We start from the raw sequence: 13,731 nt of genomic DNA on the forward strand, positions 1-13,731 counted from the left end.
GTGTGTGACTCCTGGTCACGAACAACTGCTCTGGCAGATGGTGGCTGGCCCCCAGCCGCAGCCTCACCCTTTCCAGACCCACATCCTCTGTGGGATGGCTGTTCCAATCTGAACACCCACAGAGGTTCACAGTGGAAAGTATCAGTGAGGAGGCTGGGGTCCTCCTAACCAAGGCCGGGGGTCACCAAACTACAGTCTGTGGCCACGTCCTGCCCATTACTGTGAACAAGGTTATATTGCAACATAAGCATATTTATTCACTTGTAAATTGTCTACTGGAGCTTCCCTGTCATAACAGCAGAGCTGAGAGGTTGTTGCCACAGAGACTGGACAGCCCTCAAAGCCTAAAATATTTATTGTTTACAAATACAGAGAGTTTGCTGATCCCTGATTGAGTCCAGAGATGATTATCAGAAAAACTTGGGGGAAAAAAGCAAACAGCCAGCCATGGTGATGTTCACAACCATCTCTGGGCAACAAAAACAACATAAACCCTCTGGGGGTCCTAAGATGGAGGCTTCAAAGAAGTCTGTAGGTTGTGACTCTACATTTCCTTCATTAGAAGAATGCTAACTTAAGAATGTGCAAGAAAACGTGACCTGTCACTGCTTAGACCAATGTTTAATAACCTAACTCAAGCTGACAGGAAAAAACATTGAAGCTTGGACAGGCCGACAATTCAGGGCAAGCTGACCAATCTACCCTAAGCCGCATGGCTGAGGTGACCTCATCCCCTGCAGTACCCACCCCCCCCAGCACACTTGGTTCCTGACGGAGGGAGGGAAGGAAGCAAGGAAGGACCCAATTAAAAGAGAGAAAAGGGAGATATACAGAAAGATCTAACCTGACTCCAATCCCCCTTCAGCTTCTGCACATTTTTCTCTTTCGACCTCCCCTCCTGTTCTCCTATGGGCCTGTTCCAGTCAGGGCCACCCTCAGTGATCCACCAGAGCTGCTCTTGTCAAGGTCACCATGACGTCTACTTTGCCTCCTTGGACCCCTGTTGTCTCTATATACCTGCTTTCCAGGTGATCTAATCCAGTTCGTAGCTTTAAACGTCACGTGGTGACTCCTGAGCCTCTCTCTCCAGAAGAGGTGATCCAGACAGTCTATTTGGTCTTGCCCCTGGGATCCCCCAAATGAACTCTTGACCTCACAAGTGCCCCCAGTGCAGCCTTTGTCCCTTAGTCTTCTCTAGTTTAATTAGACAACTCCCACCTTCCAGTTGCTCAGGCCCAAATCCTGGGGGGTCTCTTTAATTCCCCTTTCTCCCATACCTTCCATCCAGCTCATCAACAAATCCTGTCAGTTCTACCCTAAAAATATATCCAGACTGTGCCTACTCCTCACCACCCACCCTCACTCCCAGCCTCTTACTTCTCAGGATGACTACCATGGCTCATTTGCCCCTGTCTCCTTTCTTCTGCCCTGCCCCAGGCTCCCCAGTTTATCCTCAACATGGCGGCAGAGGATCCTGTGGAGCAGTGGCAGTCAGCTCACACGGAGGAAGAGCTCCGGCATCGAGCCCACTCTTGGCTTCCCTGACCTTCTCTCCCCAGCCCTCCCTTCCACAGCTGCCCTTATGCTCCCCTATAGGGTCCCAGAGCTACTTCTCACCTCCTTTACAGTTTCCTGCTAGAAGCCAGCCACCTGCTTCTCAAGGTCTTCCCTGACCCTCCTGCATAGTCTCATAGGCCTTCTGTACTCCTCCTATCCCCCCTCCACTTTATCCTTTCTCCTGAACACTTATCAACTCTCTTCATGCAGGAGTATAGAGCTTTCTGTCTGGTTTTGTTTTTGCTGTATCCCCAGAGTCTGTAACAGAGGCTGGTACAAAGTTGGATTCAGCAGATGTCTGCTGGCTGGCCAGCTGGCTGGCCAGCTGAATACATGGATTGGCTAACAGGGACCCTCATGATGGATTCAGCTGTGGTCCCTCAGCATTTCTGAGACACTACAGAGCGGATGAGACTGCCTGCCTCGAGCCAGTGGCCCAGTTAGATCATGGCTGGCATATACCTCCCCACCCACCCAGTGAGAGCACTGATAAAAGCCATCATCTTTTCCCCAGATGGGGGAAAATGAAAAATGTCACATAGTCGTATTCTCCCCTTTAAGGGCAGATTCATCTTAGACTGTGGTTTTGTAGATTTATTCCCCCAAGAGACACGGTTCTACAAATTTGGGTGGAAAATTGGGGCCAAGTAGGCTGTGTTTTCCTATCTTTGCGCCCTCAAAGGCCCACACTGGACACTGATACACAGTAAGTGATCCAATATTTCTGTAATCAAAGAATGAATGTAGGACTTTTCTTGAATGTCATTTTAAGAAAAGGAGGCAGCTTGAGAACTTACAAATACATACAAATTGCTGGCTGAAACTCTGTCTGAAAATGAAAGCCTGTCAACACTTCAATCCTTTGCCTTGAGAGGCAGGAGCAGGGACTCCCCTCCGCCCCGAAAAATGGCCAGGCCCTAGCCCCTCCCGTGCCCATACCCAACCTGTGCTCAGGTGTGAGAGGCACATCATCTTCATCCAGATCCAGGAAGCTGAGTTGGGGACGGTCCTGCAGAAGCAGCTGCTCTCGCTCCTGCTCCAGGGCCTGGTCCCTGCAGGGAGCAGAGAGCCAACAACAGAGGTCAGTGCTGTCCCCAGTCAAGGGACCTGGACACTGAGCTGCAGACCCCATGAACATGGCAAGGCCTAGGAATAGGGATTTTCACTACACAACTTCAAACCTCCCTTTGTGTACCTTGTTTAGTATTTGCCCACTTTTTAACACAACAAGGCCTGTGCCTAGCCCCTTCTCCTCCTCCCAGGGTCTGGCCACACTGACCTGGGGAGGCCCCCAGGCTCATGGCTCCTAGAGTCCCTCACACATGGCCTGCCTTTCCAGCCATACCCTTCGGTCTCCAGCCTCAGAGGCCAGTCCTCACCACAGCCCTGCATGCCAACCATCATCTTGCTGGAATCCTGACTCCCTCACCTCCCTCTTGCTCTAACCACATCAAATCCCTGAACAGGCAGAGTCCAACCTTGTGCCTTCTGGATCCTTGGCCCCTCAACAGCCTGAGAGCCTCCCCAGCCCTTGCCCTGCCCCTCGAGGGGCCTGCCTTGGCGTTGCCCAAAAAGTCCTCAGTTCTTAAAGACTTCACCTCCAGCCCAGGTCACTGTCTGCAGTTGGAAATCTTCCTCTCCAGTGACAACTGAATGATTTCAGCTGAATGTGCCTGGGCATCTCCGAAGCCACACGTATAGGTTTGAATTCTCTTCCACACAGGCTCCAGAGTCCCAGCCACCCAGGTCAGCAGACTCATCAAAGCCCCACTGGCCTCGTCCCAGGGCCCCACCCCATCACCATTCACCATACTGCTGCTCTTCTCCCTCCCATCCATTCTCCATAATGTGGCCTAAGCGATCTCTGCAACACAGTGGGAAACACAACACTACCCACTTAAAATTCTCCCAACTCGACCCTGTGCTCATGAGGCCTCTTGTGACCCAGCCCCGGTTTGCATCTTGGCTGCACCGCCTGCTGTCAGACCCCAACCCCCAGGTCCCAGCACTGGGAATTCCAGCTCTAGTCAGCCACCAGAACACCTGTCCTACCCACCTTCACATGTGTCGTCACCCATGCTGTCCCCCCACCCCACCAATCTTCTAATTCTCCCAGGTTCAAAGATAAGGATAACTGTGGGGAGCCCTTTCTGACCCCCAGGTTAAACTAGGTGCCAGTATTCCAGGCCCCGCCACAGCAACCTCACAGCACGGGAAATACTAGAAACATTAGGATAAATGTCCAGGTGAGTGGGGCCGCACCATCTCCTCCAAATACCCAGTGCCTGGTGTGGGATCCAGCAGAACAAGAATCTCCCAGTGCCGGGTGCCCTGATGAGTTTACCTGCCCGCATCACCGGCGTGGCGATACTCAGGCTGTACTCCTTGGTCAAAGCCACATGCCTTTTCCCCTTCTCTCTCATGGAACACTTGAACAGGAGCCAAGAGGCCCCACATGGGCATGAATTGGGCAGGAGAGAGAAAGGGACTCTCCCTATCTCCCCTCCACACCAACCCAAGGTTCATGACCTGCTCGTCTGGGGTTCTCTGCCTTTGGGATGACCCCCTTCAACCTGACTACCATTCCATGTGCTTATTATTGATCAGAGAACACATGGCACTCTGGGCTCCTGGAGACATGCTGTTCAAAAGGGTGGTAGGCTGCTCGATCCTGAAGGGAAGGTGCTAGGAGTCTTAGAGAACAATCCCCCGAAATCAATGCCCACCCCACAGAATGCAGACCCCACAAAGGACCTCCTCCCACACTCACCGCTTCTCCTGCAGTAAGTAGTCTAAGCTATTGACATAGCTCTCTGAGGCCCCAGAGGTGAACTGGAGCAGCGGAACATGAGAATAGCGGACAGAAAGACAGACAAGGCAGGAGAAGAATAAAATTAATCTCAGTTAATCTCAATTAAGCCCTTTATTTATCTTGTTTATGTGTCTGAATAAGCAATACCTTTACATGATTAAAAATTCGAGAAGCATAAAGGCATGCGGTAAGATGTCTCCCGTCACCAGCATCCCCAGCCACCCAGGTCCCTTCCACAGGTGACCACAGGTGTTCACTCCTCTGTGTGCTTTTGGAGACATTTTATCCACAGACAAACAAACAGTAATACAACACAGATTTCCCCCTCCCCATAAAGCATATGGTAGCAAACTATGAAACCTATTCTACCCTTTGCTCTGCTCAATTAATAGAATGTCTTCAGGGTCATTCCATATCAATACTAAAGAAGTTAAAAAAATTTTTTTTGGGGTACTCTAATGTAGGACTAGGACATAATGTATTAATTCCCTAGTGGTGGGCATTTGGATTATCGCCAGTCTTGGGCTATTTGAAATATTTAAGACCAGGGACACCTGGGTGCCTCAGTCGGTTAAATGTCTGCCTTTGGCTCAGGTCATGATCCCAGGGTCCTGGGATTCAGTTGGGCTCCTTGCTCAATGGGGAGCCTGCTTCTCCCTCCACCTGCTGCTCCCCCTGCTTGTGCTCTGTCTCTCTCTGACAAATAAATAAGGTCTTAAAAAAAAAGGTTTCCCACAAGAAGGAGTAACCTCTATTTAAAAAGAAAAAAATAAGCAAAACAAATAATTAAGTCCTATTCTTAAAATAAATTTCCTGGATCCGTGGGCCCCTAATTGTTCCCAGTCTACCTAGCAAGAGCTGTTTATTCCCACCCAAGTTAAAGTTCATCATTAAAGTTTCCATTTAGACATTCCAATCCACTGTACCAGAGTCAGCCTGAGTCTTTGTGCCTGGTCTAGCTTAGACCGGGGCACCAAGGTCCCCCTTTCCCCAGGGGGATATCCTCAACCTTAGGCACAGAAGCCTTGATGCCATACAAAAGTGGCATCAAATTTGGCACCACCCCAAGCCAACTGTTAGCTGAGGTTAGCAGCAGAAATATGGGGAGAGATGCACCCCAGTCACAAAGGTCCAAGGGCTGGGGAGAGGTTGAGAGGGTATGCAGTTGATGAGGAATAGTTAGAGGGAGCTGGCCAATGAAAGGCAGCTGGGGTATGGCCAAGGAAGAATGGCCAAAAAGGGAGTGGCGGGGTTGACTGAGGAGGAGTGGCAAGGAGAGGAGACCAAGGGGAGTCCACCAGCTTACCAAGGTGTGGGTGTCCATCACTTCAGCCTTTTGGCTCGGGCCTGCCATGTTCCAGAACGGCTCCTCCAGTGAGGCCAGATTCCCCTGGGGGTCCGAGTCCTGGGGCTCCTGCTCTAACTTGTCAGGCAGCTGGTGGGCCCATGTCCTCAGGCCGTGAGGCTCCACTGCATCAACCCACCTCGGGCCTGGGGTTTCTCTGCCTGCTAGTGGTACCCTCAGGTTCAGGAACTCTACAGGTGGCGGGCTCCAGTCAATGGGGAACATGTCCCTGGCTGCATGCACCTTGGGCTTCTTTGACACCTTAGGCGTTAGAGCTGAGGTAGGACTGCTGCAGCGCCGAGTGGCATGGAGGAGCCCCTGGTGCAGGGGATGGTCGAAGCAGCTGCCCTTCAGGCTGGGCAACAGGATGGGCGTCCCTTCATCTTCCTGGCCGCCTATGAATAAGATGGAGTACTGTGGTATCCCCACTTACCCACCACCATCCTGGCCGCTGTGCCATGCTGGGTGAGGAGAGGAGGCAACTCAGGATTGATGTGGGCAGAATGCAAGCAGAATCCCTCAGCCATGGGTTGTCCACTCCCTCATGGCCACAAGCTTCAGAACGGCTCTACCTGTACATGTGAGAGACACCTACCTTCGTCCTGAGGAAGGGCTGGCAGAGTCTCCTCAGGCCTGGCCATCTGCAAACCACTGGACTTCCTGTCCTAGAAGGAACTGTCTGTCAGGTGAGGTGAGCTTCCAGAAGGAAGCTAAAGGCTCGGAAGCTCTAAGTTCCCTACAGAAGAGGGCCTGGGCCCACTGGTGCCCAGGATGGAAATCCCCCTCCAGCTCTATCCTAAGGACCAAGCACATGCATCATGAAGATCAAGTTGCTGGGGTGAAAGGGGCTCCAAGTGACCTTTCATTTCAAGGGTGTGATAGGCAAGTATATGGACATCAACTTTTTTTTTTTTAAGATTTTATTTATTTATTTGACAGAGAGAGAGAGAGATCACAAGCAGGCAGAGAGAGAGAAAGGGAAGCAGGCTCCCTGCCAAGCAGAAAGCCCGACACAGGGCTCGATCCCAGGACCCTGAGATCATGACCTGAGCCGAGGGCAGTGTATCCCACTGAGCCACCCAGGCACCCTGGACATGAACTTTAAAAAAAAACTTTTAGAGGGGTGTCTGGGTGACTCAGTGGGTTAAGCCTCTGCCTTCGGCTCAGGTCATGATCTCAGGGTCCTGGGATCGAGCCCCATGTCGGGCTCTCTGCTCAGCGGGGAGCCTGCTTCCCTCCTCTCTCTGCCTACTTGTGATCTCTCTCTCTCTGTCAAATAAACAAATAAAATCTTTGGGGGGGAAAAAAAAACTTTTAGAAAAGCAAACTAGCACAGCTCAACAGAAAAGTTGTATTGAGATGACATTCTGCATGTCTTGCTTACTCAGTGTCACCCCATGAAAGAATGTTTGCTCACGAGGGGCAGGGCAGGGCTCTCTAGTCCTTGTCATTTTCCCAGAATCAGCACAGACACAGCACACAGTAGGACTTGGTGCATTTCTGTTGAACGAGTGAATGATTTAAAGATACCCAGGGCTGGCCCAACAAGCTTTCTCCCTAGGAACTGTCCATCTACAGCTAAGGAACACAGACACACACAGACATCGCTCATCATTTCAGGCTCAGGATCAGATGAACTGAAATGTACACAAAAGGTTAATATCTGAATGACATTAGGAAACAACGAATTACCAAAAACACAAACACTAACCCAACAAGGGTTTGGAACCCACAAAAGTGGAAGACATTCAAATCAATATGCCTATGAAATGTTCTTTGATCACAATGAAATCATTCAAAATTTAAAAATTTATAATAAATGCTGACAAGGTTGTAAGGAAATACATTGCTGCTGGTACTCTAAAATGGTCTTATTCTTTTTAGAGAGCACTCTATCAGTATAAAAATAACTGCAAAAATGTTCATACCTGGGCGTAAGGAATCCCAGAAACCTGTCGCTCCACAAAAGCAATAATTAAGCTGACAAAAGCTGTCAGAATTAACACTTCGAGAATTCTGGAATTTAGCAAGAAAATAAAAACAAGGAGGGAAAGGCTTAATGAAGAAAGAAGTTACTAAATTTCAGGAAAACGGTATTCTGGAATTTGAACTTAGACGGTGTACGTCCCCCACCCCCCAGTTAAGAGGCAGCTGTGGAGGCTATGTTCCTGGTTTGGCTTCCTGGGGCCAGAGGGGGTAACACAAACTTCGTTCTCAGAGAACTGTGGTTGTATGTTTTGACCTGTATCCTGACTCCCTGGGGGGGTCAACTCAGGATCTTACCTCTGTTTTCTCTCACTTGGAACTTTCCCAGGGCTGAAGCGGCCTCCTGGGCACTTTGTTGAAAGCATCGAAAGGCAAGCCACAACCACCTGGGGCAAGGGATAACGGGTGAGGCAAGCAGCAGGGAGTCTGAAGGGCCTGTAAAGGAAGAGGCTGAGGAAGGCGATACACAGAGAAAAAAAGATTTTAAAAAGCTCCCACATAAACTAGAGTCCAAACGGTCCTATGCACACCCAGGGCTAAAGCATGCTTAGGAAAAGACCTGAGAAGACAGTAAGCTGATCATTAGAATCCACATAAACCAGAAGTCAAGGATGGCCAAGGCTGAGTTGCATTAAGGTCTGCCTAAGCTTTGATGGAGTACACCACAGAACCAATCTGCAAAGATCAGAAGAGTTTTATTCTGCTGATGGTGGTGACATTAAGGAATTTTCTAACAACTCACTAGTTAACACTAAGCTAAAGGAACAGTGATTTCAGCGATGTCATCCAACAAAATGATAATGTCTTCATAAAAATAGTTTAGAGATGTCATTAAACAATCAACTACAACTCACAACAACCAGCAACAGCAAAGTCAGATGGGGGGGTGGGTAATCCTATTTCCAGAGCTACTGCATTATAATATCCAAAATGAACAATTTTCAACAAAAATTACAAGGCATGCAAAGAAACAACAAAGTCCATTCATAGACAAAAAAAGAATGAAAGAAACTGTTCCTGAGGAAGCCCAGGCATTGGACTTATTATACTAGACAAAAACTAGATAAAAACTTTAAATCAACTGTCTCAGATATGCCTAAGAACCAAAGCAAATGGTGAACAAAGAACTGAAAAAAAACAGAAGAGAATGAAGTCTCACCAAACAGAGACTATCAATGAAGATTTAAAAAGTTATAAAAAGGAGCCAGACAGAACTTCTGGACTTGAAAAGTACAAAAACTGAAATGAAAAACTAAGTAGAAGTCTTCAACACGAGATGCAGGTTAGCAGAAGAATCAGTGAACTTTTACCGAGGTTAACTGAGACGGTCAATTCTGAGGCACAGAATGAAAAAAGAATAAGATGAACAGAGCCTCAGAAACAAGTGGGACACCATTAAGCACATCAACATATGCACAGTAGGAGTTCCAGGAGTTGAGAGATGGAGATAGAGTGGGGGTGGAGGGGGACAGAAAGAACACTGCACTTCCAAGAAGCTCAGAAAACTCCAAGTAGGTTAAACTTAAAGGGATTCACACCTAAATACATCACAATCCAACTGTTAAAAACCAATGAGAGAATCTTAAAAGTAGGGAAAGAGAAGTGATTCATCACCTACAAGGGAGTTCTCAATAAGATCAACAGTGATTTCTCACCAACCATGGAGTTCAGCAGACAGGGAGGTGAAATATTGAAAATGCACAAAGACTACGGAACAAGAAGTCTGTATCCAATAAAACTAACCACCCAAGGGGCGCCTGGATGGCTCAGTGGGTTAAGCCTCTGCCTTTGGCTTGGGTCATGGTCTCGGGGTCCTGGGATCGAGCCCCACATCGGGCTCTCTGCTCAGCGGAAAGCCTGCTTCCCCCCCTCTCTCTGCCTCCCTCTCTGCCTACTTGTGATTTCTGTCTGTCAAATAAATAAAAAAATATTAAGACACACACACACACACACAAACTAACCTCCCAAAAAGGGGAAGATAAGGTATTCCCAGATAAACAAAGACTGGGAAAATTTGTTTCTAACAAATCTGCTCTGCCAGAAATACTAAACTAAATTCTTTAGCCTGAAGTGAAAGGATATTAGAGAGTAACTTGAATCCATACAAAGCAAAAAGAACAGTGATAAAGGTAACTACCTGGGTATACATAAAAGATGGTATAAATGTGTGTCTGTGTGTTTAAAGGATAGCTATTTAAAAAAAATATTTTATTTATTTATTTGACAGAGAGAGATCACAAGTAGGCAGAGAAGCAGGCCAGGGCAGGGGGAGCAGGACCCCTGCTGAGCTGAGAGCCTCATGCGGGGCTCGATCCCCGGACCCTGAGATCATGACTTGAGTCAAAGGCAGAGGCTTAACCCACTGAGGCACCCAGGTGCCCCTAAATATTGTTTTTACTTATAACTCTTTTTCTCCTGATTTAAAAGACAACTGGATAAAGCAATAATTACAAGTCTGTCTTGATGGGTGCACAACGTCTAAAGATATAATTCATATGACAACAACGGCACAAAGGACGGGGTCGGAATAGAACTATAAGTTCTATATAAGTATATATAGTATATATATATATAAATATATATATATATACACACACACTATATAAGTATAAAATTTTGTATCTTACTGAAATTAAATTGGTATTAATCTGAACTAGACTGTGAACTATGTAGAATTTATAGGTAAATAAAACAGGCAAGCACTACCATATTTTTGGTTTCTAACTCTTTTTTCCCTATATGATTTAAAATGTGATTTTTTTCCCTATGTGATTTAAAAGACAAATGCATAAAACGAAAATTATATATCTATGTTAATGAGAACACACAATTAATGTTCAAAGATATAATTTGTGACAATAAAAACATAAAGGGGGAATGGAATTGTATAGGAGCAGAGTTTTTGTATACTATTGAAGCTAAAATGAAGCTAATTCAAGCTAGTTTGTAAAATTTAAATTATAAATTATAATCTGCAGGATAACCACTAATAAAATAACCAGCAAATATACAGAAAAGGAAATGAAGAAGGAATCAAAATGGTACAGTAGCCCAAAAAAACAAACAAACAGGGTGCCTGGGTGGCTCAGTGGGTTAAGCCTCTGCTTTCGGCTAGGGTCGTGATCCCAGGGTCCTGGGATTGAGCCCCAAATCCAACTCTCTGCTCAGCAGGGGTCCTGCTTCCCCCTCCCCCTCTGCCTGCTTCTCTGCCTACTTGTGATCTCTGTCAAATAAATAAATGAAATATTAAAAAAAAGAAATTACAAAAGGACAAAGAAAACCATGATATATTGATGTAAGACTCATTCACAAAGAAGACATAATGATTATAAACATACATGCACAAAAAAAGAGAGCTTCGGCAGGGTTGAAGGGTGAAACTGTTATAAACTGATAGTTGAAGAATTCATTATCCTACTTTCAATAATGTAAACAGACAGACGATCAAAAGAAAACAAAAGACTTCTACACCACCATGAACCAACTAGACATAACAGGCATCTACAGAACTCTTCACTCTGTAACAGCAGTGTATACATTCTTTGTGAGTAACATGGAATTTTCTTCAGGATAGATCATATGTTAGGCTGCAAAACAAGTCTCATGCATACAAAATTACAGACAACCTTGAAACAATTTTTAAAAGGAAAAATAAAGTTGGGAGACTCAAACTTCCTGATTTCTAAACCTACTACAAATGCATAGTAATCAAAACAGTGTGGTATTAGCATAAGGGTAGACATATCATATCCCTTATAAGGGTATCTTTCCTGGTCACAATAGAAACTAGACATTAGGGACGCCTGGGTGGCTCAGTTGGTTAAGCAGCTGCCTTCGGCTCAGGTCATGATCCCAGCGTCCTGGGATCGAGTCCCACATTGGGCTCCTTGCTCCGGAGGGAGCCTGCTTCTCCCTCTGACTCTGCCTGCCACTCTCTCTGCCTGTGCTTGCGCTCTCTCTCTCTCTCTCTCTGACAAATAAATAAAATCTTAAAAAAAAAAAAAAAAAGAAACTAGACATTAAAAAAAAAGAAAACTGGGAATTTCACGAATATGTAGAAATAAGACAACAAAATCTTAAACAACCAATAGATCAAGGAAGAAATCATAAGAGAAATTAAAAAATACTTAAGTGCAAACAAACAACATACCAAAATGTAAAGGATACAATGAAAGCAGTTCTCCCAGAAAAACTCATAGCTCTCAAATGTCCATCAACCACTGAGTGGATAAATAAAATGTGGTTGGGACGCCTGGGTGGCTCAGTCGTTAAGTGTCTGCCTTAAGCTCAGGTCATGATCCCAGGGTCCTGGGATCTACCCCCGCATAGCTCCCACTCCCGCTGCTTGTGTTCCCTCTCTCACTGAGTCTCTCTCCATCAAATAAATAAATAAAATCTTTAAAAAAATGTGGTATAGCCATAAAATGTTGTTTTATTGAGCCTATGTTAAGAAAGACATTAAAGCAGTAACCTAACTTTACACTGTAAGGAAAAGAAAAAGCAAAGCAAACTCAAAGTCTGCAGAAGGAGGGAAATAATAAAGGTGGGGGGGAGGTGCGCCTGGGTGGCTCAGTGGGCCCTCAGTGGGAGCACCTGGGTGACTCTGCCTTCGGCTCAGGTCATGGTCTTAGGGTCCTGGGATCGAGCCCCACATTGGGCTCTCTGCTCAGCAGGGAGCCTGCTTCCCCCTTTCTCTCTGCCTGCCTCTCTGCCTACTTGTGATCTCTCTCTCTGTGTCAAATAAATAAATAAAATCTTAAAAAAAAATAAAGATCAGAGGGAAAACAAAAGAAGTAGAGAATAGAAAAAACAATAGAGATAGTCAATAAAGCCAAAACTGGTTCTTTGAAAAGACCAACGAAGTTGACAAACCAAACTAGACTGACTAAGAAAGAGAGGAACTCATATTACTAAAATCAGAGATGAAAGTGCAGACATTACTATCAACCTTAGAAATAAAAATGATTAAAAGGGAGAATATGATGAATAGCTCTACACAAATTAGGCACCCTAGATGAAATGGACAAATAATATACTGAGGAATAAATTTAGCGAAGTTTAAACTTTAAAAATGACAACATTGTGGAAGAAGACACAAATTAATGGAAAATATTTTGCATTTGTGGATTAGAAGGCTCAACATCACTAAGATGGTAAAATTCCCTGAAGTGGTCCACAAAACCAATGCATCCCTGTCAAAATCCCAAAGGCTTTTTTTTTTTTTTTTGAAAGAAATGGAAAAAGTGATCCCAAAATGCATACAAAATCACAGACAACCTTGAAACAATTTTGAAAAGGAAAAATAAAGTTGGGAGACTCAAACTTCCTGATTTCTAAACCTACTACAAATGCATAGTAATCAAAACAGTGTGGTATTAGCATAAGGGTAGACATATCATATCTAGGTCATATATCAATGAACTAGAACTAGTTCATATCAGTGAACTAGAACTGAGATTCCAGAAATAAACACATACATCTATGGTCAACTGATTTACAACAAAGATGCCAAGATCATTTGATGGAGAAAGAAGAGTCCAACAAAAGGTATTAGGAGAACTGGACATCCACATGCAAAAGAAAGACACTAGATCCTTGTCTCACCTGACACCACACACAATAATTAACTCAAAATAAATGGATAACTGAGGGGCACCAGGGTGGCTCAGTTGAGTGTCCAACTCTTGGTTTCAGCTCAGGTCATGATCTCAGGGTTGTGGGATCAAGCCCTACGTTGGGCTCTGTGCTCAGCATGGAATCTGAACCTTTCCTCTCCCCTCCCTTCCCCTCTACTCCTCCACCCCCGCTCAAATAACTCGCTTAAATAACTCCTCCCCCCACTCTCTCTCAAATAAATAAATAAATAAATTCTTTAAAAAAAAAAAACCCTAAATGTAGCATTAGAACTATACAACTCTGAGAAGAAAACACAGGAGTAAATCTTCACAACTCCAGGTTGGGCAATGGTTTCCTGGATATGATATCAAGAGCACAGGCAACAACAACAACAAAATAGATATTCTGGATTTCA

The 13,731-nt window shown here is 45.5% G+C and overlaps 1 protein-coding gene across 13 annotated transcripts in view; it reads right to left on the minus strand.

Moving 5' to 3' along the window:
- Positions 1-13,731, minus strand: part of FAM178B (family with sequence similarity 178 member B) — a 109,467-nt gene that overhangs the window by 81,570 nt on the left and 14,166 nt on the right. For 7 of the 13 annotated variants that reach the window (XM_032351959.1, XM_032351956.1, XM_032351953.1 and 4 more), the window contains exons 2-6: positions 7,998-8,150; positions 6,310-6,374; positions 5,676-6,109; positions 4,328-4,389; positions 2,502-2,609 (exon numbers count right to left, since the gene is read on the minus strand). In XM_032351959.1, the coding sequence (XP_032207850.1) occupies positions 2,502-2,609; positions 4,328-4,389; positions 5,676-6,109; positions 6,310-6,374; positions 7,998-8,150 (822 nt within the window). Of the gene's footprint in view, positions 1-2,501; positions 2,610-4,327; positions 4,390-5,675; positions 6,110-6,147; positions 6,287-6,309; positions 6,380-7,997; positions 8,151-13,731 lie in introns of those variants that run through there. The other 6 variants (XM_032351954.1, XM_032351960.1, XM_032351966.1 and 3 more) reach the window with 6 other exon arrangements.

This window comes from Mustela erminea, chromosome 7 (genome assembly GCF_009829155.1).
Source record: "Mustela erminea isolate mMusErm1 chromosome 7, mMusErm1.Pri, whole genome shotgun sequence".
Taxonomy (NCBI): Eukaryota; Metazoa; Chordata; class Mammalia; order Carnivora; family Mustelidae; genus Mustela; species Mustela erminea.